Raw genomic sequence first — 25,922 nt, 5'->3', positions numbered from 1 at the left:
AGGGAAGAGAAAAGGAGTGGATGTTCCTATGGTAAAAAGCCTTCCCTCCTTCCTAGAAAACTTAAAAGATTTGCCACCTGCAGTTGAAATGAAAAATTAGAAAAAGTAGGGACACACTGCTTACAACATATTTAAAAATGACTATACAGCGACAAAGGTTGGAGGTATGTTTTAGAGTTCACTGGGCCTTGTTTTCTGTAGAATTGCCTAAATTCATTATAACAGAAAGAAATGCCACATAGAGAACAATAAAGAAACGTACAAAGCCAGTCCTATAGGAGCATTCTTCATCCCTCCATTGCTGCGATGGATGCCCAGTTACAGTCTACAGGCCAGCAAGGTAAGAGCAGCCCTGGCTAAAAGTTCACTCTTAAAAGAATCTGTCTCTTCTGATTTAAGGAGTCAAGCACCTGGCGGCCTCTGGTTGTGAACTGGTTTCTGGCTCTGTTACTCCTGCCTGCCCTCAAGCTGCCTCCTTGGAGTTCCTTTCACATTTGAACGGCTTGTCATGTCAGACCCTCTACTCTATACCCAGACCGCTGTCCTGCTCAGGCACAGCCATCCAGAGCTAGAGAGAGGAAGCAGGGAAAGAAATCCAAAAGGATAAGTGGTAGAACAATAGGAGACCAGCGTTTCAAACGACCTCTCCCTTCCCTGCTCTGATATCCTGGGTTAGCTAAGAAACTCTGGCCGGCCGGGCGCGGTGGCTCAAGCCTGTAATCCCAGCACTTTGGGAGGCCGAGACGGGCGGATCACGAGGTCAGGAGATCAAGACCATCCTGGCTAACACAGTGAAACCCCCGCCTCTACTAAAAAATACAAAACACTAGCTGGGCAAGGTGGCGGGCGCCTGTAGTCCCAGCTACTCGGGAGGCTGAGGCAGGAGAATGGCGTAAACCCGGGGGGCGGAGCTTGCAGTGAGCTGAGATCCGGCCACTGCACTCCAGCCTGGGCGACAGAGCGAGACTCCGTCTCAAAAAAAAAAAAAAAAAAAAAAGAAACTCTGGCCAACAATAGCTCTGGGGTAGTTATCTAAGAAGTAGCTGGTGCTGGTCAGGCCCAGTGGCTCACACCTGTATCCTAGCACTTTGGGAGGCCAAGGCAGGCAGATTGCTTGAGGCCAGGAGTTTAAGACCAGCCTGGCCAACATGGTGAAACCCCATCTCTACTAAAAATAAAAAAATAAAAGAATAAAAAAATTAGCTGGGCATGGTGGCGGGCGCCTGTAATCCCAGCTATTCAGGAGGCTGAGGCAGGAGAATCACTTGAGCTCAGGAGGCAGAGGTTGCAGAGAGCTGAGATCACGCCACTACACTCTAGCCTGGGGGACAGACTGAGACTCTGTCTCCAAAAAAAAAAAAAAGTAGTAGTTGGCGCTTTAAGCATCTCCCATTTTCAGTTGAGTTCAGCTCAGCAAACATTAACTAAGTGCCCCACATATCATGCCCTGTATCTGTACTGAGAGAACAAAGGTCAATGAAATACTGTCCCTAATGCTTAAAAAGTTTCTAGTCTTGCCTGTAATCCCAGCACTTTGGGAGGCAGAGGCTGGTGGATCACAAGGTCAGGAGATCAAGACCATCCTGGCTAACACAGTGAAACCCCGTCTCTACTAAAAAATACAAAAAAATTAGCCAGGCATGATGGCAGGCGCCTGTAGTCCCAGCTACTCGGGAGGCTGAGGCAGGAGAATGGCGTGAATCTGGGAGGTGGAGCTTGCAGTGAGCCGAGATCGCGCCACTGCACTCGAGCCTGGGCGACACAGCGAGACTGTCACACACACACACACACACAAAAAAGTTTCTAGTCTTCCTGTGTTTCATCCCCATTGAGCAGGTAAGTTCTGAATTGAGTTAAGCTCCAAGCCACCCAGAAGGTTAAAGGGGCTTCTGAATCCAAACAGGTAAGGATCTGCCATGGGAAACAGGCTCTAAAGAAACACAAGAATCTCTAGAAAATACAGAAGGACTGGCAAACAGCAAGGACCAGCAGCTCAATGGAGAAAGTAAGAATTTTCTCAACACGACACTGCCAGCTGGCCCACAACCACCACCCTTCAAGATGGAAGGAAGAATGAGCCAGGCCTCTTACTCCTTTTCTCTTCCTCATCATTCCCACACATAGAGGGGGGAAGAGGGAGTCACAGAGCAGCCTCCATACTTCCCAGCCTCAATTCTTGACCCACCACCCCAATCCCGCTTCACTGATGTAGCTCTAGGCAGGTAAGAACTCTACTGAGGGGGCCCCCAAGGTCTCAGGCAGCAACAACAGTTGCTGCTGCTGGGAAATTGACCAGAGGGTTATAGGGAACCCAGCCATATCCACATCCAGCACATACGAGGAAAGAAACGGTGGCATTCACTACTGAAGGATTCTGAATAGGAAGTCTGCAGACTCTGATCCTGAAACTACCATGTGTGATGAGGCTTTGGATTTCAGCTACTTATCTAACAAAGTAATATATACTTGCCGTCGCTGTTTATTTCCAATAACTTAGCTTTCTTCTCCTCATAGGTGTAACATTCGTCATCAGAATCAGAGTCAATCACTACCACAGAGCTGAGGGATGAGACAGGAGAAAAACAAGAGAGAAGTATGAACGCAACAGTCTTCTTTTTCATGGCATTTCTCACCTTTTCTGATCTTGACCACTCGTCAATTTTTTGTTTCCCACAGTAACTCTGTTCCCCTCCTTTGGAACCACTCAATCCTTCCATTCTACCTAATTTTCTATATTTTTCCATCTTCCTACTACATCTTTCCATCTGTCTCACATCCTTCTAAAAAGGAGGAGTCTGTCACATACTGAGAGTGAAATGAGTTCTGTCCTATTTTATGTATTCAGATAGTTTTGGCACAGGGGAAACATTGATCAGGGAGCTCTCATCTTTCTTTATCAAGTTTGAGATCCAGTTGTCTGAGAAGGGTAGAGGGCCACAGATGGAGAGAGGCACCTCAAAGTAGGGAGTTTCTGTTCAGTGCTACTCTCTGCAGCCCCACACCAGCACCACCCTCTTGAACTGACAGACTGCTCTGGTAGGTGTCAAACTCAGCAGTGCACCTGCACCACCCAGGGTGCCAGTGGTAAGCACCCCCTGGGGTCCTCATCCTCAGCTGATCCTGGTATTTGGCTCAGAAGTTCCAGCAGGATGAAATTGGCCACCTTCCTGTCTCCAAACAGTATATAGTAAGTATAATATACTTTCATAATGAAAGAAAATATTTAAAACACTGTTACAGGACATGTCTGTACCTGCTACAGACACACATGTTCATCTGCTTCCACCATGTTTACCACTTTGACACTGCCAAGTTGATGTGCTTTTGCTATCCTATTGACCACTCCATCCTTAAAACTCTTTTCTTGATTTCTGGGACAAAGTCGTCTTTTGGTTCTCATCTCACCTTTCCATTCACTCCTCCTCACTCACCTTCCTCGACTCAATCCCAGGACTTATTCCCAGCCCTCTCATGCCAATGCAATCAATTATTAATTATACCAGTCCAATCCATTATATTGAGCCCAACTTCTCTTCCGACTTCTAGTTTCACAGTTCCAACTTCCTACCTGGATATCCTGTGGGCAGAGCTGATATCTAGTCAGTATGCAGAGATACGGCCTTACCGATTTGTTTATTGATGGTGTCTGTCCTGACCAGCAGGAAACCACCCTGACTAATTCCTGCCTGTGCTCTGTTGGTTGTTAGAAAGTTTTGGCCGGGCGCGGTGGCTCACGCCTGTAATCCCAGCACTTTGGGAGGCCAAGGCGGGCGGATCACAAGGTCAGGAGATCGAGACCACGGTGAAACCCTGTCTCTACTAAAAATACAAAAAATTAGCCGGGCGCGGTTGTGGGCGCCTGTAGTCCCAGCTACTCGGGAGGCTGAGGCAGGAGAATGGCGTGACCCCGGGAGGCGGAGCTTGCAGTGAGCCGAGATCGCGCCACTGCACTCCAGCCTGGGCGACAGAGCGAGACTCCGTCTCAAAAAAAAAAAAAAAAAAAAAAAAAAAAAAAGAAAGTTTTGAATATCAGCCCTGCCTACAGGCTCCTTGATTCTAGCATGCCCAAAACCAAACTCATCACCTTCCTCCCAAATCTACTCTTCCTATAGTATCCCATATATAGACGGCACCTGGGACTGGACCAAGACTTGTGGGCACTCCTTTCAGGCCCCTTAAAACTGATTTTCTTTAAATATTTGTTCACCATCTATCTAGCAGAGGCTGGAAGAAACTATTTTTTCTATTTAAAACTCAGATACATTTTAATTTCAAAAACGACTTCATTATGTATAATATTATATACTGGAATACTTCTTAGGCGCCATGATAGAACATTTAACATATAAATAACAGCAATGGAAATACTCTGCATCTTGACAGTGGTGATGGTTACACTACCGCATATGCTTGTCAAAATCCATCAAACTGTACACCTAAAAAGGGTGAATTTTGGCCGGGCGCGGTGGCTCAAGCCTGTAATCCCAGCACTTTGGGAGGCCGAGACGGGCGGATCACGAGGTCAGGAGATCGAGACCATCCTGGCTAACACAATGAAACCCCGTCTCCACTAAAAATACAAAAAAATTAGCCGGGCGTGGTGGCGGCGCCTGTAGTCCCAGCTACTCGGGAGGCTGAGGCAGGAGAATGGCGGGAACCCGGGAGGCGGAGCTTGCAGTGAGCCGAGATTGCGCCACTGCACTCCAGCCTGGGCGACAGAGTGAGACTCCGCCTCAAAAAAAAAAAAAAAAAAAAAAAAAAAAAAAAAAAAGGGTGAATTTTGCCATATGTAAATCATACCTGAATAAACCAGACTTTAGAAATACAATTAATAAAACTGATCATCAATGATTAATAGTTTTATACAATGCATAATTTGGCTCTAGAATTTCAGTTGATTGCAACTGCTGACTTTATTTATTTATTTATTTATTTATTTATTTATTTATTGAGACAGTCTCACTCTCACCCAGGCTGGGGCGCAGTGGCGCAATTATGGCTCCCTGCAACCTCCCCCTCCAGGTTCAAGTGATTGTCGTGCCTCAGCCTCCTGAGTAGCTGGAATGAGAGGCACATGCCACCACCACACCCTGCTAATTTTTGTACTTTTAGTAAAGACAGGGTTTCACCATGTTGGCCAGGCTGGTCTCGAACTCCTGATCTCAAGCGATCCGCCCACCTTGGCTTCCCAAAGTGCTGGCATTACAGGCATAAGCCACCGTGCCCGGCCTGCAACTGCAGACTTTACGTGACATTTCACACATTGGTGTCAGGAGTTGGTGGCTTATATGTTGTAAAAACACTCAACAGAGATAAATCAGAGATAGCCAGAACAAACATTTTCCCACTTGACAGCACTATTTGGCTTGATGGGGAGAACAAGAATGACCAGTTCGCATTTGTACAGTAATTCAAGGAGTCAATGTGGAAAACAGTTATGTAGCACCATACTTCATATTTACTCCAGCAATTTTTTTCAGCACCCCCTACAGTTTGGCACCTGGGAAACACCCCTCCATCAAGATCTGGCTAGAGCAGAGGATTCATTAATAGGAACAGTAGCAGATGAGGCTGAAAGAGAGGTTATGGCCAGATCACAGAAGGCATTAAATATTGGGGTCAAGAGCTTGATTTTTCTATTATGACCTATTTGAATTGGGGATTGATATGATCAAAGCAGTGCCTCAGGAGATCCAGCTGCAAGTGGTACACAGACTGGATCAGAAGTAAGAGATCAAGGTGAGGATGCCACTTAAAAAGAAGAAACAAGCTGGGCACGGTGGCTCACACCTGTAATCCCAGCACTTTGGGAGGCCAAGGCAGGTAGATCGCTTGAGGTCAGGAGTTCAAGACAAGCGTGAACAACATGGTGAAACCCCATCTCTACTAAAAACACAAAAATTAGCTGGACGTGGTGACGTGTACCTGTAATCCCAGCTACTTGGGAGGCTGAGGGGAAGAATCACCAGAACTCAGGAGGTGGAGGCTGCAGTGAGCCGAGATTGCACCACTGCACTCGAACCTAGTCGAGCAAGACTCAGTCTCAAAACAAAACAAAACAAAAAATTAACTAATCTAAAAATAAAAAGGAGTAAACACTGATAAGGGCTTAGACTAGTAGAGCCTGGATGTTAAGGCATAGTTCACAGAGATACCTCAAAGAAGAAACTGACCAGTTAGATAATGGATCAGGGATAAGGAATCTAATGTTTTGAACCTGGTTGTGATGTCAAACAGCCATCATGATCCTGCTGAGAACCACAGACTGTCCACAGAGGAAATGTGAAGTTTACTCTTAAATTTCCTCAGTCAGAGCATTGGGTTTTTCCCCCACTTAAAAAAAAAAAAAAAAGTTTAATTAATTCTCCTACTCACATGGCCTGTCTCTTCGGAGGTCTTCTGGTCACAGCTAAATCAGAGAAAGAGGGCATTAGAAAACATCTGAAGCATGATAAAATCTGGTTGCCTATGTCTTTAACTCCCTAAAACCAAAGTCTATAAATTAGAGCTGCTTAAAATGTACATCTCCCATGAAGGATAGAAAGGAAATAAAAGTAAGGAAACCCAGAGCCAAAAAAAAAAAAAAAAAAGAGGAAAGGAAGTAAGTTGGAAAAAAGGCGGAGAACCTCCTCCACTCCTGACGGTAAGGAAATTTCATTTCACCAACCTAAAGAGAGCCCTAGAGGTGATAAACTTAGAACCAACTTAGGCCAGATATCCCAAATCACAGCTGAGTCATCTCTACAAAGACACTTCGAAATATTCCCACTTCGAGTGGACTCTACTTACAAGACCCATTGGTGTCACCACTCCTTGACCGGACATTAAGGATGCAACTGCAAATATACAAGAGGTACTTTATAAAAGGAGGGCTGCCGGCACCGTAAGCAACCAAATATCAAAAATCCCAAATAAGTGAAGAAACCAATCAGAATTCCCGAAATGCAAAAAAAGTTTTAAGGGCTTTAAGCCCTTAGGAAATTAGGATCACAACAGCACAAGTGAACAAAAATTGGAAGCAATGAGCTACTCTGCCTTTACTGCTGAATCAAAGACAGGAGAAGAACCTTAGCTGAGTATCGTTAGCTATCAGCGAGAAGCCTATTTTCTGCCAAGAAATTTATTTCTATTTAAAAGTATGAAAGTGACGCCAGGCATGGAGGCTTATGCATATAATCCCACCAACTCGGGAGGCTGAGTGGGGAGGATGGCTTGAGCCCAGGAATTCAAGGTTGCAGTAAGCTATGATGGTGCCACTGCACTGCAGTGTGGGCGACACAGCAAGACCCTGTCTCTAAAAAAAAAAAAAAAAAAAAAAAAAGACAGTGAGTCTATCACCCAGGCTGGAGTGCAGTGGCACAATCTCGGCTCACTGTAAGCTCCGTCTCCCAGGGTCACGCCATTCTCCTGCCTCAGCCTCCCAAGTAGCTGGGAATACAGGCGCCCGCCACCACGCCCGGCTAATTTTTTGTATTTTTAGTACAGAAGGGGTTTCACCGTGTTAGCCAGGATGGTCTCGATCTCCTGACCTCGTGATCCACCCGCCTTGGCCTCCCAAAGTGCTGGGATTAGAGGCGTGAGCCCCCGCACCTAGCCGAAAGTGAGTCTTAAGAAAGGGGCCTTGGTGGAAACGACTTGAGGATGAAGAGATTGCAGTCAAAAATTCAAAGGGCAAAAGGGAAAGGAGGTCCCCTTTCCGGGTTTACTTCTTGGAGACAGCCTACTGTTTGGGATTGCTATCTAGGTAAATGGATAAGTACTGAACTCCGTTTCACGGGGAGCCAGTGAACGGACGGTTTCTAAGCTGCCACTGCTCCCTGCAGTGAGCCACGATGCTGGGGCCTCTTGCTTCTCCGCCTCATCTGCCAGGGGCCCCAGCACTCACTCTCCACCGCTCCGTGGCAGGCTCCTTTGCCTCCTGCCATCGCTTACCAGACAGCCATGCGGCACTGCCTGAGGTGAAGCCAAGCACTTCCTGCTCGGAACCCTTCAGCTCACCAGACAGCAGCCCGCTGGACATCCACTGTCAGCCAGATCCAAACTCCAGCCCAGAGGAGTCACACCGCAGTGACCCCACTGCCACTCCTCCGATGTGGCACCTGGCTACATCATAGGTCATCTTGTTACTAGTTATGGTGACACACAGTCCACAGAGGATATCAAAATGCTAAAGGAGGGGGATCTAATAGCTATGAGGAAGTCCAGATTCTACATATTAAAAGTTAGACTTAGGCCAGGCGCGGTGGCTCACGCCTGTAATCCCAGCACTTCGGGAGGCCGATGTGGGTGGATCACTTGAGGTCAGGAGTTCAAGACCTGCCTGACCAACATGGTGAAACCCCGTCTCTACTAAAAATACAAAAATTAGCTGGGCATGCTAGTATAATCCCAGCTACTCTGGAGGCTGAGGCAGAAGAATCACTTGAATCCGGGAGGCGGAGGTTGCAGTGAGCCGAGATCGTGCCACTGTACTCCAGCCTGGGCATCAGAGCAAGACTCGGTCTCAACAAAACAAAAATAAACTAACGTAAAAATAAAAATAAAAAGGAGTAAACACTAATAAGGGCTTAGACTAGTAGAGCTTGGATGTTAAGGCATAGTTCACAGAGATACCTCAAAGAAGAAACTGACCAGTTAGATAATGGGTCAGGGATAAGGAATCTAATGTTTTGAACCTGGTTGTGATGTCAAACAGCCATCATGATCCTGCTGAGAACCACAGACTGTCCACAGAGGAAATGTGAAATTCACTCTTAAATTTCCTTAGACAAAGAATGGGGATTTTCCCCCCTTAATTTAAAAAAAAAAAAAAATCAATTTTCATTAATTCTCCTACTCACCTCGCCTGTCTCTTCAGAGCTCTTCTGGTCACAGCTAAATCAGAGAAAGAGGGCATTAGAAAACATCTGAAGCATGATAAAATCTGGTTGCCTATGTCTTTAACTCCCTAAAACCAAAGTCTATAAATTAGAGCTGCTTAAAATGTACATCTCCCATGAAGGATAGAAAGGAAAGAAAAGTAAGGAAACCCAGAGCCAAAAAAAAAAAAAGAGGAAGGGAAGTAAGTTGGAAAAGAAGCAGAGAACCTCCTCCACTCCTGACGGTAAGGAAATTTCATTTCACCAACCTAAAGAAAGCCCTAGAGGTGATAAACTTAGAACCAACTTAGGCCAGACATCCCAAATCACAGCTTAGTCATCTCTACAAAGACACTTCAAAATGTTCCTGCTTTGAGTGGACTCTACTTACAAGACCCATTGGTGTCACCACTCCTTGACCGGACATTAAGGATGCAACTGCAAAAATACAAGAGGTACTTTATAAAAGGAGGGCTGCCGGCACCATAAGCAACCAAATATCAAAAATCCCAAATAAGTGAAGAAGACCACCAGTCAGAATTCCTGAAATGCAAAAAGGTTTTAAGGGCTTTAAGCCCTTAGGAAACTAGGATCACAATAGCACAAGTGAACAAAAATTGGAAGCAATGAGCTGCTCAGTCTTTACTGCTGAATCAAAGACAGGGGAAGGCCGGCGCAGTGGCTCAAGCCTGTAATACCAGCACTTTGGGAGGCCGAGACGGGCGGATCACGAGGTCAGGAGATCAAGACCATCCTGGCTAACACGGTGAAACCCCGTCTCTACTAAAAAATACAAAAAAACTAGCCGGGCGAGGTGGCGGGCGCCTGTAGTCCCAGCTACTCGGGAGGCTGAGGCAGGAGAATGGCGTGAACCCGGGAGGCGGAGCTTGCAGTGAGCTGAGATCCGGTCACTGTACTCCAGCCTGGGCAACGGAGCGAGACTCCGTCTCAAAAAAAAAAAAAAAAAAAAAAAAAAAAAAGACAGGGTAAGAATGCTAGCTGAGTATCATTAGCTATCAGTGAAAAGCCTGTTTTCTGCCAAGTAATTTATTTCTATTTGAAAGTATGAAAGTGACGCCAGGCATGGAGGCTCACGCCTGTAATCCCACCAACTTGGGAGGCTGAGCGGGGAGGATGGCTTGAGCCCAAAATTGAAGGGTGCAGTGAACTGTGATGGTGCCACTACACTGCAGTATGGGCGACAGAGCAAGAACCCGTCTCGTAAAAAAATAATAAAATTGGCCGGGCGCGGTGGCTCAAGCCTGTAATCCCAGCACTTTGGGAGGCCGAGACGGGCGGATCACGAGGCCAGGAGATCGAGACCATCCTGGCTAACACAGTGAAACCCCGTCTCTACTAAAAAAATACAAAAAACTAGCCGGGCGAGGTGGCGGGCGCCTATAGTCCCAGCTACTTGGGAGGCTGAGGCAGGAGAATGATGTAAACCCGGGAGGCGGAGCTTGCAGTGAGCTGAGATCCGGCCACTGTACTCCAGCCCGGGCGACAGAGTGAGACTCCGTCTCAAAAAAAAAAAAAAAAAAAAAAAAAAAAATAATAATAATAATAATAATAATAAAATTAAAAATAAAGACTTGAAAGTGAGTCTTGAGAAAGGGGCCTTGGTGGAAACGACTTGAGGATGAAGAGATTGCAGTCAAAAATTCAAAGGGCAAAAGGGAAAGGAGGTCCCCTTTCCAGGTTTACTTCTTGGAGACAGCCTACTGTTTGGGATTGCTATCTAGGTAAATGGATAAGTACTGAACTCCGTTTCATGGGGAGCCAGTGAACGGACGGTTTCTAAGCTGCCACTGCTCCCTGCAGTGAGCCATGATGCTGGGGCCTCTTGCTTCTCCGCCTCATCTGCCAGGGGCCCCAGCACTCACTCTCCACCGCTCCGTGGCAGGCTCCTTTGCCTCCTGCCATCGCTTACCAGACAGCCATGCGGCACTGCCTGAGGTGAAGCCAAGCACTTCCTGACCGGAACCCTTCAGCCGGCTGGACATCCACTGTCAGCCAGATCCAAACTCCAGCCCAGAGGAGTCACACCGCAGTGACCCCACTGCCACTCCTCCAATGTGGCGCCTGGCTACATCATAGGTCATCTTGTTACTAGTTATGGTGACACACAGTCCACAGAGGATATCAAAATGCTAAAGGAGGGGGATCTAATAGCTATAAGGAAGTCCAGATTCTACATATTAAAAGTTAGACTTAGGCCAGGTGTGGTGGCTCACGCCTGTAATCCCAGCACTTTGGGAGGCCGATGTGGGTGGATCACTTGAAGTCAGGAGTTCAAGACCGGCCTAACCAACATGGTGAAACCCCGTCTCTACTAAAAATACAAAAATTAGCTGGGCATGGTAGTATAATCCCAGCTACTATAATCTCAGCTACTCTGGAGGCTGAGGCAGAAGAATCACTTGAACCTGGGAGGTGGAGGTTGCAGTGAGCTGAGATCGTGCCACTGCATTCCAGCCTGGGCAACAGAGCAAGACTCGGTCTCAAAAAAAAATAAAAATAAAAACTAAACTAAAAATAAAACGAAAACGGAGTAAACACTGATTAGACAAGTAGAGCCTGGATGTTAAGGCATAGTTCACAGAGATACCTCAAAAAAGAAACTGACCAGTTAGATAATGGATCAGGGATAAGGAATCTAATGTTTTGAACCTGGTTGTGATGTCAAACAGCCATCATGATCCTGCTGAGAACCACAGACTGTCCACAGAGGAAATGTGAAGTTCACTCTTAAATTTCCTTAGACAGAGAATGGGGATTTTTCCCCCTTAATTAAAAAAAAAAAAGTCAGGTTTCATTAATTCTCCTACTCACCTGACCTGTCTCCTTGGAACTGTTCTGGCCACAGCTAAATCAGAGAAAGAGGGCATTAGAAAACATCTGAAGCATGATAAAATCTGGTTTCCTACGTCTTGAACTCCCTAAAACCAAAGTCTATAAATTAGAGCTGCTTAAAATGTACATCTCCCATGAAAGATAGAAAGGAAAGAAAAGTAAGGAAACCCAGAGCCAAAAAAAAATAGAGGAAAGGAAGTAAGTTGGAAAAAAGGCGGAGAACCTCCTCCACTCCTGACGGTAAGGAAATTTCATTTCACCAACCTAAAGAAAGCCCTAGAGGTGATGAACTTAGAACCAACTTAGGCCAGACATCCCAAGTCACAGTTGAGTCATCTCTACAAAGACACTTCAAAATGTTCCTGCTTTGAGTGGACTCTACTTACAAGACCCATTGGTGTCATCACTGCTTGACTGAACATTAAGGATGTAACTGCAAAAATACAAGAGATACTTTATAAAAGGAGGGCTACCGACAGCATAAGCAACCAAATATCAAAAATCCCAAATAAGTGAATGAAACAACCAATCAGAATTCCTGAAATGCAAAAAGGTTTTAAGGGTTTTAACCCCTTAGGAAACTAGGATCACAATAGCACAAGTGAACAAAAATTGGAAGCAATGAGCTGCTCAGTCTTTACTGCTGAATCAAAAACAGGGGAAGAATGTTAGCTGAGTATCATTAGCTATCAGTGAAAAGCCTGTTTTCTGCCAAGTAATTTATCTCCCTTTAAAGGTATGAAAGCGACACCAGGCATAAAGGCTCACACCTGTAATCCCACCAACTTGGGAGGCTGAGGGGGGAGGATCACTAGAGTCCAGGAATTCAGGGTTGCAGTGAGCTATGATGGTGCCACTGCACTACAATGTGGGCGACACAGCATGACCCTGTCTCTAAAAATAATAATAATAATAAAATAAAGACATGAAAGTGAGTCTTGAGAAAGGGGCCTTGGTGGAAACGACTTGAGGAAGAGGAGATTGCAGTCAAAAATTCAAAGGGCAAAAGGGCAAGGAGGTCCCCTTTTTGGGTTTACTTCTTGGAGACAGCCTACTGTTTGGGATTGCTATCTAGGTAAATGGATAAGTACTGAACTCCGTTTCACGGGGAGCCAGTGAACGGACGGTTTCTAAGCTGCCACTGCTCCCTGCAGTGAGCCACGATGCTGGGGCCTCTTGCTTCTCCGCCTCATCTGCCAGGGGCCCCAGCACTCACTCTCCACCGCTCCGTGGCAGGCTCCTTTGCCTCCTGCCATCGCTTACCAGACAGCCATGCGGCACTGCCTGAGGTGAAGCCAAGCACTTCCTGCTCGGAACCCTTCAGCTCACCAGACAGCAGCCCGCTGGACATCCACTGTCAGCCAGATCCAAACTCCAGCCCAGAGGAGTCACACCGCAGTGACCCCACTGCCACTCCTCCGATGTGGCACCTGGCTACATCATAGGTCATCTTGTTACTAGTTATGGTGACACACAGTCCACAGAGGATATCAAAATGCTAAAGGAGGGGGATCTAATAGCTATGAGGAAGTCCAGATTCTACATATTAAAAGTTAGACTTCGGCCGGGTGCGGTGTCTCACGCTTGTAATCCCAGCACTTTGGGAGGCTGAGGCGGGTGATCACCTGAGGTCAGGAGTTTGAGACCAGCTGGGCCAAGGTAGTGATATCCTGTCTCTACTAAAAAATACAAAATTTAGCTGGGTGTGGTAGCACATGCCTGCAATCCAAGTTCTTGGGAGGCTGAGGCAGGAGAATCACTTGAACCCTGGAGGCAGAGGTTGCAGTAAGCCAAGATTGCACCACTGCACTCTAGCCTGGGCGACAGAGTGAGACTCCGTCTCAAAAAAAAAAAAAAAAAAAACAAGGAAATATATGCAGGCCAGGTACGCTGTAGTCCCAGTTATGCATGGGGTAGGAGAAGATTGTATGAGCCCAGGAGTTGGAGGCCTCAGTGCACCATGATCACACCTGTGAATAGCCACTGCACTCTGGCCTGGGAAATACAGCGAGACCCCCACCACACCTCATTAAAAAAAAGAATATATGCATTGAAGGAACAAGAACCAGAACTCTATCATGAAAGGGCTAAGAAATAACATTGGAAGGCTTTAAAGATACATTAAAAAAAAAAAAAAAAAAAAAACACCTCAAAAACTGTAGAAGAGCTGGGAGCAGTGGCTCATGCCTATAATCCCAACACTTTGGGAGGTCGAGGCCGGAGGATCACTTGGAAGCAGGAGTTCAAGACTAGCGTGGGCACCATAGCGAGACTCTGCCTTTACAAAAAATATTTTTAAATTAGCTGGATGTGGGATCCTCCCAGCTACTAAGGAGGATCCCTTGAGCCCAGGAGCTCGAGGCTGCAGTGAGCTATGATGGTATCACTGCACTTCCATCTGGCTGACAAAGAAAAAAAAAAAAACTTTAAAAAAACAACTTATAAAAGGTAAAAAGAAGATCTATTTTATTTTATTTTATTTATTTATGAGGCAGAGTCTCGCTCTGTCACCCAGGCTGCAGTGCAGTGGTGCAATCTCGGCTCACTGCAACCTCCACCTCCTGAATTCAAGTGATTCTCCTGCCTCAGCCTGTGGAGTAGCTGGGATTACATGAGTGTGCCACCACAGCCGGCTCATTTTTATATTTTTAGTAGAGATGGGGTTTTACCATGTTGGCCAGGCTGGTCTTGAACTCCTGACCTCAGGTGATCTGCCCGCCTTGGCCTCCCAAAGTGCTAGGATTACAGGTGTGAGCCACTGCACCTGGCCAGATCCCTCCTTTAAAAGGCCATAAATCATAAAGATTATGTATGCTTTTATATGACTACAGAAAAATCTTTAGAAGAAACACTGCCAAATTATTCAAAAATATTACCTCAGAAGAATGGGAGGATGCATGCATGTGAAGGCAGACTTTCAATTTTTACTTTATATGCTTCTGTACTGTTCATTTCCACCACAGACCTATATTCCCTTAGTAATTTTTACAACTCAATAAATATGTTATAATATGATGAGGATATCTGTGGTTCATTCATTCACTAATTCGACATTTATCAAGCATCTACTATATACTTGGTACTGGGGCTACGAAAAAGAAAAAAAAGAATGACTTCCAGGGATCTCACAGTCTAGTAGCAAAGACAAAAAAACAAATAGACAATATTCATGAGCCTTATTCTAGAACAACAGAAATCAGAAACTGCATTTTTGGCTGGATGCAGTGGCTCACACCTGTAATCCCAGTGATTTAGGATGCCACGGTGGGTGGATCCCTTGAACCCAGGAACTCTAGACCAGCCTGGCCAACATGGCGAAACCCCATCTCTACTAAAAAGACAAAAATTTTAATAGCCAGGCGTGGTGGCATACACCTGTAATCCCAGCTACTGGGGAGGCTGAGGAACAAGAATCACTTGAACCCAGGAGGCAGAGGTTGCAGTGAGTTTGCAGTGAGCCGAGATTGTGCCACTGCACTCCAGCCTGGGCGACAGAGCAAGACTGTTTAAAAAAAAAAAAAAAAAAAAAATCCAACAAACTGCATTTTTAACAAGCACCCCCACTTTCAGGAACACCAGTTAAGTGTGACAGCCTTCTTTTCCTTGAAATCAGGAATTGAAAATATCAATAGAATGCTAATTAGGTAACTTTGGCATTGTCAAGAAATTTAAAACATAGCCAACCCACTAGGTGACCCACTTGCTTTTCTGATTATTTTAAATTCAGCCTAACAGGATAATTTTTAAAACACAATATTTCTGCATATCATCAAGGCTATCTTGTAATAGTATTGACAAAACAAAGAATCTTGCTTGGGCTAAAAAAGACTAGTCAGTGGGCATCAGAGAGTACTAATTAGGCTTATCAATGAAAATCAGATCCCCACCTCTTGCATTATGCATTTCGGTACAACTTCTGCCTTTGAAGTGCCAATCCCTCCTTCCCCACCCCCTTCACCGTGTTAATGACCTTGTCTCATAAGACACTAGGATAATAGGAGTTCAAGACCAGCCTGGCCAACATGGTGAAACCCCATCTCTACTAAAAATACAAAAATTAGCCAGGTGTGGTGGCAGGGGCCTGTAATCCCAGCTACTTGGGAGGCTGAGGCAGGAGAATCGCTTGAACCCAGGAGGCGGAGGTTGCAGTGAGCCAAGATCACTAGGCGACAAGAGCGAAACTCCGTCTCAGGAAAAAAAAAAAAAAAAAATACAGCCCTACCCATCTCAGTCAATGGCACCACCATCTACCCAGTAATGCCAATAACTTAGGAGTCATCCTTGATTTCTTTCTTTCCCTTACCTCCCATATATCCAATCCATTTGCAAGACCTGTTGGCTCCACTTCTCTAATATATTTCCTCTAATCTAAGATATTATTATATATACCTCCTCCATGAAAGAAAAAAAACACTACCAAACTACAACCTGCCATCAAATGTATGATACATGCCAATTTCAGAAATGCGAAAATGTGAAAAGACATCTCCGAATTTATGAACTACGATATATTACATATTCATCCAAATCTCTCCAACTCCACTAGTAGTACCCTACTCTAAGCCACCGTCACTTCTAGACTTTTATAATACCAAGTTCTTGGGCCTCAGTTAAAAAAAAAACAACATTTATTTCATAGGGCTATTGTGGAAAGTAAACAAGATCCTGTCTACCCTCCTCTGTACTTCTGTACTCCTATTGGCATCATGCACTTCTGCCCCATCGCAGCGTTTATCACACTTTACTACCTGTTTACATGTCTCTAACCCCCACCCCAGACACTAAGCTATGCAAGGACTTGGGAGTGTATTTGTTTCACATTGTTCCATACAAAGTCAGGATTCAGTAAGTATTTTTTAAATGAATGAATGTATGAATGAATCTCAAAGAGTGATTCCAAAGACCCCTTCTATTATTTTCCATCCCCTGAAGAAACCTCAAGTTGTGAAAGAATTCCGCCTACTAGATCTCACTAAGTAATAATTTTCTGTGTGTAAACATGTCATTACACATCTATGCCCATCTATGTGAAGGTTCGAGGTAAAGAGTCAGCCCAAAATAAAAAACAAAAAAAGCTAACAATCTTATCTTCATTAACGAAAATACAATGCCCACATCAAGGGAAGTAGCAGTCCCAATTTGGAGCTAAGATGGGTTAGAGACTGGCAGCTTGGTGTCTGGCCTCAAGGGCTATCTCCAACCGGAAGCCCAAGATCTGCTTTTTGGACCTGTAGCTTCAGAAACTCAGATTTATCAATTCATCAAATGCTAAAGGCATGACTCCTGTCAACCAAATTCACAAGGGGCTAATAAAACACATAACCCATTTACCTCTCAGGACAACTGAGACTAACAATCCACCCTGGGTACTCCCTATTTGAAGGCAAGTGACTGAGGGTCATGGAGCTGCAATTTGACCTTTTGCTTTTTTTCTTTTTTTTGAGACAGGGTTTTGCTCCAGTCGCCCAGGCTGAAGTGCAACGGCGCGATCTCAACTCACTGCAACCTCCACCTGCCGGGCTCAAGCAATTCTCCCGCCTTAGCCCCCCAAGTAGCTTACAGGTGTATGCTATTGTGCCTGGCTAATTTTTTTTTTTTTTTTTTTTTTTTGGAGAGACAGCGTTTCACCATGTTGGCCAGGCTGGTCTCAAACTCCTGGACTCAAGCCATCCGCCCACCTTAGCCTCCCAAAGTGCCAGGATTACAGGTATGAGCCACTGGGCTTGGCCACCTTTTGCATTTTTGATCACACACATCATTTTTTTTTTTTAGATGGAGTCTCACTCTGTCGCCCAGGCTGGAGTGCAGTGGTACGATCTCGGCTCACTGTAAGCTCTGCCTCCCAGGTTCACGACATTCTCCCGCCTCAGCTTCCCAAGGTAGCACCTGCCACCACACCCAGCTAAATTTGTTTTTGTATTTTTAGTAGAGATGGGGTTTCACCATATTAGCCAGGATGGTCTCGATCTCCTGACCTCATGATCCACCCGCCTCAGCCTCCCAAAGTGCTGGGATTACAGGCTTGAGACACCACGCTCGGCTGTTAATTTAGTTTTTAAATTAAATGCTACGAGGCTGGGTACAGCAGTCACGCCTATAATCCCCGCACTTTGGGAGGCTAAAGCAGGCAAATCGCTTGAGTGCAGGAGTTCTAGACTAGCCTGGGCAACTTGGCGGCGAAACCACATCTCTACAATAAAATACAAAAATTAGCTGGGCATGGTGGTGCATCTGTAGTCCCAGCTACTCTGAAGGCTGAGGTGGGAGGATCACTTGAGACCAGAAGGCAGAGGTTGCAGTGAGTCATGATCATGCCACTGCACTTCAGCCTGGGTGACAGAGTAATACCGTCTCAAACAAACAACAAAAAAATTAAATACTACGAAAAGCACCTTTGGGCATTTAATTGGCTTCATAAACTGGATTTTCCTATGCTTGGTTGCCAAAAATCAAATTACTCAATCAAAAGTATGTCCAGCTACGCACAGTGGCTCACACCTGTCATCCCAGCACTTTGGGAGGCCAAGGCAGGTGGATCACTTGAGGCCAGGAGTTCGAGACCAGCCTGGCCAACATGGTGAAACCCCATCTCTACCAAAAATACAAAAAAAAAAAAAAAAAAAAAAAGAGCCAGGCATAGTGGCACATGCCTATAATCCCAGCATTTTGGGAGGCCAAGGCAGATGGATCACTTGAGGCCAATAGTTCAAGACCAGCCTGGCCAACATGGAGAAATCCCATCTCTACTAAAAATACAAAAAAAAAAAAATTAGGCGGGCGTGGTGGCATGCGCCTGTAATCCCAGCTACTCAGGAGGCTCAGGCACGAAAAGTGCTTGAACCCAGGAGGCAGAGGCTGCAGTGAGCTGAGATCGCGTGACTGCACTCCAGCCTTGACAACAGAGCAAGACTCTGTCTCAAAAAAAAAAAAAAAAAAAAAATCTAAAAGTATGTCCAATTTTATAGCTCTTGGTACATCTGCTTAATCATTTCTAAAGGGTTGTCAGTTTGTGATGTCAGCAGCATTACTATAATAAGATTAAATATTTTAAATTTGCTAATAAATGATTTTTAAATTAGCATTCCTTTTTATTGTTAAGACGTATATTTTCCAATGTTGGCTTCATTCTTTTGCTAATCCCCTCCACCCCTCCCCGTTTTTTTAAACAAAAAATAGAGATGAGGTCTTGCTATGTTGCCCAGGCTGGTTTCAAACTTGTAAGCTCCAGCATTCCTCCTGCCTCAGCCTCCCAAAATGCTAGGATTACAGGCGTGAGCCACCCCACCCCCTACCCCCATTTTTAATAACTATGGCAAAATAATGTTTACCAGGTCGTTTTTTTTCTAACTAATAAAGAACTCTGAAAACAGCAGTGAGTGACACTCTCTTTTTCTTCCCAGAGACAATGTATATTATTTATCCTTTTAGAAAGTTAAGTGTAAGCACACATCATAACAAGTACACACACCATTTTCTCTTTTTTTTTTTTACAAATAATATTATGCTATATGCATTGTACTGCAACTTGCATTTTTCACTTTATATTTCTTCATAGTCTTTTCATTATCAGTACACATAGCTCTCACCACATTTTTGCAATGAACCATAATTTATTCAACTAGACCCTTAGGATATTTCAGCTCTTTTCAAATTTGTGCTATTACAAACAGTGCTGCAATGAATGTTCCTGTACATATTTCTCTATGTCCTGGTAATTAAATCATATATCCTTCTTTTTTTTTTTTTTGAGACGGAGTCTCACTCTGTCGCCCAGGCTGGAGTGCAGTGGCCGGATCTCAGCTCACTGCAAGCTCCGCCTCCCGGGTTCCCGCCATTCTCCTGCCTCAGCCTCCCGAGTAGCTGGGACTACGGGCGCCCACCACCTCGCTCGGCTAGTTTTTTTTGTATTTTTTAGTAGAGACGGGGTTTCACTGTGTTAGCCAGGATGGTCTCGGATCTCCTGACCTCGTGATCCGCCGGTCTCGGCCTCCCAAAGTGCTGGGATTACAGGTTTGAGCCACCGCGCCCGGCCCATATATCCTTCTTTCACAAAAGCGAACAAAGACCAAAATAACCTGTAAATGTCTATATATGATTACATGAACATGGAGAAAAGTATAGAAGGCTAGCTACATAAATATTTAGCATGGGTTACAGGGAGAAAGGCCATGGGAGAAGGGGGGGGGAAAAGTCAAGAAAAAATAGGACTGAATTACAATTACTGAATTACACGTATGATATAATCACATTTATGCACTCATGTATATGGGAGTACAAGTATCAAGAAATTAAATAAAATTATTTTAAAAGAAAAAGTCTCAGTAGTGGAACTGCTATTTCAAAGGACATGGGCATTTAAAATGTGATACTGCCAGACAGCCCTCCAGAAACGTTATACCAAATATATATTCCCACAAAGAGTGTAGGAGATTTTCTGTTTTCCTATAAATTGACAACACTGGGTATCATCAAACTTTTTGCAAATTTATAAAAAATGGTATCTTATTTTAAAAGTTATCATTTCTTTACTTTTCCAAATGGGAGAAAAAAATAAATAATAAGATGTATCATTCCTTTAATGAGAAGCAATATAATTAAAAGTTATCACTTATTTAATGAGAAGCAATATAATTAAAAGCTGATTTTTTTTTTTTTTTTTTTTTTTTTTTGGAGAGAGGGTCTCACTTGGGTTGCGGAGGCTGGAGTGCAGTGGCGCAATCTCGGCTCACTGTTGCCTCGACTTCCCGGGCTCAGGTGATTCTCCCACCTGAGCCTCCTGAGTAGCTGGGACTACAGGTGCGGCCGCCATGCCCAGCTAATTTTTTTTATTTTTTGTAGAGGCGGAGTTTCACCATCTTGCCCAGGCTGGTCTCAGGACTCAAGTGATCTGCCCGCCTCTGCCTCCCAAAGTGTGCCCGGCCAAAGCTGAAAATTTTAATGTCTGAGGTCCGTTTCTGTTTTTTTTTTTTTTCCTAGACAGCTACCTTCTAATATTCTTTGTCATGTTCCATGCGTTTGTTCACCTTTTTCTAAATTACTGATTTATAGAAAGCTTTTTGTTAAGGAAAATAGCCCTTTATATACGTAATACAAATATTTTTTCCAGTTTATTTACCATATATTTTGTTTGATATGAAACTTAGACCTTTCTACTCCAAAACTATTGGAAACAAAATCCATCTGTTGTTTTCTAACATTTTAATGGTTTCATTTTTTATTTTAAAATATTTGATCCATGGCCGGGCGCGGTGGCTCAAGCCTGTAATCCCAGCACTTTGGGAGGCCGAGACGGGCGGATCACGAGGTCAGGAGATCGAGACCATCCTGGCGAACACGGTGAAACCCCGTCTCTACTAAAAAAATACAAAAAACTAGCCGGGCGAGGTGGCGGGCGCCTGTAGTCCCAGCTACTCCGGAGGCTGAGGCAGGAGAATGGCGGGAACCCGGGAGGCGGAGCTTGCAGTGAGCTGAGATCCGGCCACAGCACTCCAGCCTGGGCGACAGAGCGAGACTCCGTCTCAAAAAAAAATAAAATAAAATAAAATAAAATAAAATATTTGATCTATTTGTAATTTATTTTGGCATAAGGAATAATAAGGCAAAAACCCAAGTCTCATTTTTTTCCAGATGGTTAGCCAGTTATCCTCAAATGGTTTGTTGACTAATCCATATTTTTCCCCATTGATTTGAAATGTCGTTTTTCTTGTTTAGTAAATTTTCTTATGTACTTAGGTCTATTTCCAGACTTTCTGTTGGTTTGTACCTTCCCCCATATCATACCCTTAAATGCGGATCTGTGAGGGAAGAAAACAGGGTAGTGTTCCAAAAGAGAAAAAACTTAGAGACAGGCAGCTATCTTAAAAATAGCTCCTGATCACATCACTGCACTCCAACCTGGGCAACAGAGCAGACCCTGTCTCTCACACACACACAAAAATACCTCATGTTGGAAGCTCTCTGAACCTTTATTGGTTCAGGGTGCATCTCCATAAAAAAATTTAAAACAAAAACACCCTGTGTTATCATGGAGAAGAAAAATACTTGTGTACCTCTAGAGGGCAGCACTATCGATACTGGCGTGGAACAACAGGTTTTAATTGCATCAGAATGAAGAACTTTCTAGAAACCACATATATTCAAAGATGCACTGTTGCCTCAAGTGTCATCATTTCCTGGCCACTAACAGAGAAATTATATAGCGGATTCACAAATTTCATAGGAGGCTGGACTCCTAGTTTGTAAAATCCTTCTTTACAATTCTCATTTTATGACAAACCAAGTTATACGCTCTACAGATACTAAAGGAAATAAATATACTTCTCGAGAAAGCTGTTCTGCCAATACAGTTAAGACTAAACTAAAAGAAAACATAACTTTCCAAATCTCACCAATCCTCGTCCTCCTCTGGGTCTTGCAAACGGGGCAGCTCTTCTTTGTACCCATCCATGTCTGTAGTAAAGACAAAGATACACTTTCTTAAGAAAGCCAGAACTCGGCCGGACACAGTGACTCACGTCTGTAATCCCAGCACTTTGGGAGGCCGAGGCGGGCAGATCACGAGGTCGGGAGATCGAGACCATCCTGGCTAAGACGGTGAAACCCTGTCTCTACTAAAAATACAAAAAAATTTAGCCGGGTGTGGTGGTGGGCGCCTGTAGTCCTAGCTACTCAAGAGGCCTCATGAGGCAGGAGAATGGCGCGAACCCGGGAGGCAGAGCTTGCAGTGAGCCAAGATTGTGCCACTGCACTCCAGCCTGGGCAACAGAGTTAGACTCCATCTCAAAAAAAAAAAAAAAAAGAAAGCCAGAACTCAAAACCAGAGACAGCTCACATTCTGCATTTATCTTTGGGTATCTTCCCCCACCTTAAAGCCGAAACTTTGCTCTGCAAAATGAAAAGTATTTAAATTTGTTTTATTGCAAACTTTTCCCACTCAGGCCTCTACCACCCCAATCCCTTCCCACCCTCCACGCGCCCCCACTTCCCACTCCCTCCACTTCCACCTCAACTTGCCAGTCTGCCATGTACCAGGGCTCGACCACCCCCACATCCCACTGGCCCTCCACCTCCCTACACCTTCAGTCCCCTACTCCCACTCCAAGGAAGTCTCCCACCTACCGGTTGTCAACCTCTTCCTCCACCTCTACTCCCCACTGTCAATCTTACCCAGAATAGGCTACCACCGCCCCCTCATCACCTTCCTCCTTCTGCCCAACCTCCACTGCCCCCTTACCCCCCGCCACTCTGGCTTCTCACTGGTCTTACATGAATCCGGCCACCCGCTTCCCGCTCCCTATTCCTGCCTCCAGCCTCCAGTCAATCTTCCACCAAACAGGCCTTGCCCCTCCCCAGCGCCTTCCTCCTATCAGGTCTGGACCCTACCCCCACCATGTTCTCGCCTCAGTCTTCCACCAATCAGGCCTCAATCCAACCACCCTTCCCCCACATTCGCACCTCCAGCCACCTCCAGCCACGTTCAACTGCTTCCAACCGGTTTTCCAAGCAGGCTTCCACTCCCCCCACACCTCTATCCAACTTCTGCCCTACTCCACTCCTGTCTCCCACCACCACTCAGTCCTCAGCCAATGAGACTTCGACCCCCCCACACACACACATCCCCTACCCACAACCACTGGCTCCCACCTCCCCCCATGGCCAACACTGTCCCCTCCACCTTCCCCCAATGCTGCAACGGGCACCCCTATTTCTCCCCACGGTCACTGGCACCCCCACCTGCTCCTACGCCGCCACTGGTGCCCCCACCTCCCCCAACGCCTCCACGGGCGTCCCTGCTTCTCCCCATGCTGCCACTGGCACCCCCACCTCGAATGCCGCCACTGGCGTCCCCACTTCTCCCCACGCCCACCAGCACCACCACGTGCTCCTAGGCCACTTCCGCCACCACCAAGTGATTCTATGCCGCCACCAGAACCCCCACTTCCCCCAATGTCGCCATTGGCACCCCCACCTTCAATGCGGCCACCGGCACTTCCACTTCTCCCCACGCCGCCAGTGCTACTATATGCTCCTATGCCACCATCGACGCCACCAACTATTCCTAGGCCACCACCGGCGCCCCCACCTCCCCCAACGCTGCCACTGGCACCCCTACTTCTCCCCACCCGCCACTAGGAACACCACCTGTTCCTACACCACCACTGGCGCTCCCACCTCCCCCAATACCGCAACCAGCGCCCCCACTTCTCCCCACGCCGCCACCGGTGCCACGTATTCCTACGCAGCCACTGGCGCCACCACATGCTCCTACGCGGCCACCAGCACTCCCACTTCCCCAAAGGCTGCCAGTGGTGCTCCCACTTCTCCCCACACCACCACTGGCGCCACCACTTGCTCCTACACCACCAGCACCCCCCACTTCCCCCAACGCCGCCACTGGTGCCCCCACTTCTCCCCACCCACCACTGGCACCAATACCTCCTTCTGTGCCACCACTGTCACCCCCACCTTCAACGCCGCCACCAGCCCCACTTCCTGCAACGCCGCCACTGGCGCCACCACTGGCGTCCCCATCTCCCACTGGCGCCACTGGCGGCCCACTTCTCCCAACGCAGCCACTGGCGCAACCATATGGTCCTACACCACCACCGGCGCCCCTCACCTCCCCCAACGCCACTACTGGCGCCTCCACTTCTCCCCACGCTGCCACTTCCTCTACTCCCACCTCAGGCCTATATGGGCAACCAGAGTCCAAGGTATACAGTGGTCCTGATTTCAATTAAGTCACTCAATTAGGATTAACCTCTGGACCACTTCAGCACCCATTTGAGTCCGACCAGCCGGTCACCTACCTGGTGTTGCAGCCTCTGGCGTGGCCGGCAGCAGCTCACCTCCAACGGCCTGTGGAGTATGTGCAAAGATCCCGTGCAACTGCGATGAACAACGCCAGGCGCAGGCCCTTTTATAGTGCCCAGACCTAGGGGGCGGTAGGAACTCACGTGTGCCCGCCCGCGCTCCCCTGTACCCACCTATCACAGTGTGGTCACGAGGCAAATTTGAACTTCGCGCCTGTGAACTTGGCGCCTAGCTGTAATGCTTCCGGAATCTGGTCTATTGCTTTCCACTCCCACGGATGTTGCTTATTTGTCCCAAAAGCGCCATTTCAATACTAGAGCGTGGGCACCCGAGGCCAATTCTGTGATTAAAAGTCCCTAACAACTTTCTGATAGAGAAACCATGTGAAATCCTTCCTAACAAACTTTTATCCTGCGGTTACTTGGATAAGCGAGCCTTGTTCCCTACTTGAATTGTCCAGACCTCTAAGTCCGTTATTGCGAACACTGGGGGAGGGTGCGGGGGGAGGGGCGGGGGCGCGGGAACTGGGGCGAGGGCGCGGGAACTGGGGCGAGGGCGCGGGAGCAGGGGCGTGGGCGGGAACGCGGGGTGGGCGGGGGAGGGGGGGGGCAGGGGTTGCAGGGAAGGCCACCTAGACCCCTAGATAAGAGCAAGGCAACAACTCAACAGCGCCTGGCAACGGCGAACTATGATGTTTACTTCCAGAACCCTCCAAACACTAGAGATAAAAAAAGGTTGGTTACTTGAGGCTTTTTGTCACTCACTCCCTACACACCGAGAGAAACAAACGGGGGAAGCAGCGCTTTCTAGAGTGTGCCAGTTTCTCCAGCGAGCATCCATATATTTCATAATGTATGCCTTTGGGTAACAGAACACAAATAAAACGGCCCTGCGTTTGATATTATTTTGTGCTAAGCATCATTCCAAGTGTCTCACGATTTAATTCATACACACTTTTTAAAGTAGGCAATTGTTAGCACTCTCATTTTAGAGATCACACAGCTAGAAAGTGGCAGAGCTGGCCGGGCACAGTGGCTCACGCCTGTAACCCCAGCACTTTGGGAGGCTGAGGTGGGTTGATCACGAGGTCAGGAGTTCGAGACCAGCCTGGCCAACATGGTAAAAGCCCGTCTCTACTAAAGATAAAAAAAATTAGCCGGGCGTGGTGGCATGTGCCTATAATCCCAGCTACTCGGGAGGCTGTGGCAGGAGAATCACTTGAACCTGGGAGGTGGAGGTTGCAGTGAGTCGAGATCATGCCATTGCACTCCAGTCTGGGGACAGGGCGAGACTCAAGGAAAAAAAAAAAAAAAAAATGGCAGAGCTGAGCTTCAAACTCCAACTCTAGTTCCAAAACCTGCTCTTAAGCACCAGATTGCCTACCTAAATACAGATACT

At 46.3% G+C, this 25,922-nt stretch overlaps 1 protein-coding gene across 4 annotated transcripts in view; it reads right to left on the bottom strand.

Moving 5' to 3' along the window:
- The window catches only part of GCNA (germ cell nuclear acidic peptidase), a 39,479-nt gene extending 14,429 nt beyond the window's left edge, over positions 1–25,050 (bottom strand). Inside the window, exons 1-9 of one of the 4 annotated variants that reach the window (XM_050776341.1) lie at positions 24,521–25,050; positions 22,100–22,160; positions 12,098–12,144; positions 11,691–11,724; positions 9,250–9,296; positions 8,841–8,874; positions 6,790–6,836; positions 6,376–6,409; positions 2,471–2,559 (exon numbers count right to left, since the gene is read on the bottom strand). In XM_050776341.1, the coding sequence (XP_050632298.1) occupies positions 2,471–2,559; positions 6,376–6,409; positions 6,790–6,836; positions 8,841–8,874; positions 9,250–9,296; positions 11,691–11,724; positions 12,098–12,144; positions 22,100–22,158 (391 nt within the window). In that variant the 5' untranslated portion in view covers positions 22,159–22,160; positions 24,521–25,050. The remainder of the gene's footprint in view (positions 1–2,470; positions 2,560–6,375; positions 6,410–6,789; positions 6,837–8,840; positions 8,875–9,249; positions 9,297–11,690; positions 11,725–12,097; positions 12,145–22,099; positions 22,161–24,520) is intronic. The other 3 variants (XM_050776343.1, XM_050776344.1, XM_050776342.1) reach the window with 3 other exon arrangements.
- Positions 25,051–25,922: the final 872 nt, after the last annotated feature.

This window comes from Macaca thibetana, chromosome X, assembly GCF_024542745.1.
Source record: "Macaca thibetana thibetana isolate TM-01 chromosome X, ASM2454274v1, whole genome shotgun sequence".
NCBI classification, from domain to species: Eukaryota; Metazoa; Chordata; class Mammalia; order Primates; family Cercopithecidae; genus Macaca; species Macaca thibetana.
The sequence above is the reverse complement of the archived record's forward strand: the minus strand, read 5'-3'. Positions and strand labels throughout refer to the sequence as shown.